General features: G+C 44.3%; 1 protein-coding gene across 2 annotated transcripts in view; it reads left to right on the top strand.

Annotated features, from left to right (window-relative positions):
- LOC113801910 (AT-rich interactive domain-containing protein 3C) overlaps positions 1–2,500 on the top strand; it is a 238,493-nt gene that overhangs the window by 167,620 nt on the left and 68,373 nt on the right. For both annotated transcript variants that reach the window (XM_070118999.1, XM_070118998.1), the window contains one exon: positions 991–1,174. In XM_070118999.1, coding sequence (XP_069975100.1) covers positions 991–1,174 — 184 coding nt within the window. The remainder of the gene's footprint in view (positions 1–990; positions 1,175–2,500) is intronic.

Genomic DNA, 2,500 nt, shown 5'->3' with positions numbered 1-2,500 from the left:
TCGAATGGTGCGAACCTCTGTTGTTTGGAGGATTTCGAAGCTTCGTTCGCGAATTTTCGCGAATTTTTAGGCGTGGCTGTACGATGGATGTGCGAATAGGCAAAACAAAAGAGGACTGGTATGCGCAAGAATGATGAATATACGCGAACTTGTATATTAGATGATGTAGTTGATATACGTTTGAAAAAACTATAAATTTATCTTATGTATATACGCTCGGAAGACATCTGGAATGTAGAAAAACAGTTGATGTAGTTTATATTCGCTTAAAGGACATCTGGAATGTGCAAGAATAGCTGATGTCGTTGATGTACGATCGAATGACATCTGGAATGTGCAAAAAGTACATATACGTTCGATAGACTGCTGGAATGAGCAAGAATTCTTGATGTAAGGTCGTAAGGCAACTGGAATGTACGAGAACAGTTGATGTTGATAATCGCTTAAAGGACATCTGGAATGTGCAAGAATAGCTGATGTCGTTGATGTACGATCGAATGACATCTGGAATGTGCAAGAACAGTTGATATGGGCCAGCCTCGAGGTCATTACTCACGGCCGCCGTCAGCATCACGGACTCCGGAGGGACTATTAGCATCACCGCCCGCGGCTGCGTCGATGGATATTGGTATTGCTGTTGCTCAATGTTGCTCGCGTCATTAATAACCAGCCATCGCCGGCGCGCCATTCGTCACCGGTGCCACGCGGGGGAACTTGCGCGAGCTGGCACCGCCGGGATGTAATTACTGCCTCCGCTGTCTGGTTCTGTCTCGGAGGCTGAGGGGAGGAGGTGAGAGGAGGAGGGAGGGAGGGGGGAGGGAATCCGAGAAAGGGAAGGAGGAAGGGAGCTGAGGGGAGGAGGGAGGAGGGAGGGAGGGAAGGAACTACCGGGGGGGTGGGGGTGATCGCGGAGGACGCGCACGGCGCCGCCCGATCGCGCCCTCTTGTGAAGCCTCCCGAAGGAGCCCTAACCGCCCGTCTCCCCCGCAGGGACGCCCATCAACCGCCTGCCCATCATGGCCAAGCAGGTCCTGGACCTGTACGAGCTGTACAACCTGGTGGTGGCGCGCGGCGGCCTCGTCGACGTCATCAACAAGAAGCTGTGGCAGGAGATCATCAAGGGCCTCAAGCTGCCCTCGTCCATCACCAGCGCCGCCTTCACGCTCAGGACGCAGTGAGTGTTTCATTATTTCCTTTTTTATTATTATTATTATTATTTTCTTTATTCCACGTCTGTTTCCAATAGGTTTCCTCCTTCACGCTCAGGACCCAGTGAGTATTTCTTTGTTTCCTTGTTTTCTCATTCCCTTATTCCACGTCTACCCAAATAGGTTTCCTCAGGACGCAGTATTTCCGTCTTTCCTTATTCCACGTCCTTTCCAGTAGATTTATCCCTTGACGCTCAGGACGCAGGAAGTGGCGCGTTTCCCTTCATCGTTTCCTTATCTTCCCATTCCCTTCTCCCACGTCTGTCTCAATAGATTTACTCTTTCACGCTCAGGACGCAGTATTTCCTTATTTCCTATTCTCTAATTCTTCGTCTGTTTCAGTGTTTCCCTTATTTGTTTCCTTCTTATTCCCTTATTCCACGTCTGTCCCTGAAGGCTTACTCCTTCACGCCCAGAACGCAGGAAGTGTCCACGCCCTCATTTTCTTATTCCACGTCTGTTATTCCTTCATGCTCAGAACGTAGTAAGCACCTCGCGTCTTATTTCACGTTCTTATTTCCTCATTTCATATCTGTACCAAAATACTTAAGTTACTTATCCCATCTCAGAGCAGTAATGCCCCGCTGGAATACTTTCTTAATTCATGTCTTTTTGTCCTTATTGCCTATCCGCCCCAAAGCATAAACCACGTGTTACCTACTGCAGCACTCTTCAGAATTTAGTAATCAAAATACAACAGAAGTTATCCATTGTAGCACCCTTCCAGAGTACAGCAATCAAAATAGAACAGTTGCCCATTGCAAAACTTTTTTAAAGAATACTAGTTATCCATAACAGCTCTGTTGAATACAAAATGCAAAAAAAAAGTCATAAATTGCAACACCTTTTTTAGAATTCAGTAATGGCATAATTTTTCGAACTTTCTAAATGCTTTCGTACTTCAACCTCGATTCCGATACGTTACAGTTATCTATCGCCTTCAGAATACAGCAAATAGTTGATTTAAATGAGTTCAGTAAATCAGTTTATTCCTAAGTCACTAAGTCCATAGTTCTTCTGTCTTTATCTCGATAATAATCACAAGATTACCTTGAGTTAAATACTAAATGCAGATTAACTAGATCAAGTAAGATTTGATTTAATGAAGACGTTGAATTTCCAGTGTGTTTTCAAACATATATCGAGTTTCGTGTCTTGTATTCAACTCAAGAATATCCAAATATTGATCTTAATTTCTTGCAACATATTGAATACAGTTTCGAATTAACTAAAATTTGATTAACTAAATACATTCCGTTTCCAGTGAATTTTAAGCATAAAAAGAGTTGATC

This window comes from Penaeus vannamei, chromosome 43 (genome assembly GCF_042767895.1).
Source record: "Penaeus vannamei isolate JL-2024 chromosome 43, ASM4276789v1, whole genome shotgun sequence".
Classification (NCBI taxonomy): domain Eukaryota; kingdom Metazoa; phylum Arthropoda; class Malacostraca; order Decapoda; family Penaeidae; genus Penaeus; species Penaeus vannamei.
The sequence above is the reverse complement of the archived record's forward strand: the minus strand, read 5'-3'. Positions and strand labels throughout refer to the sequence as shown.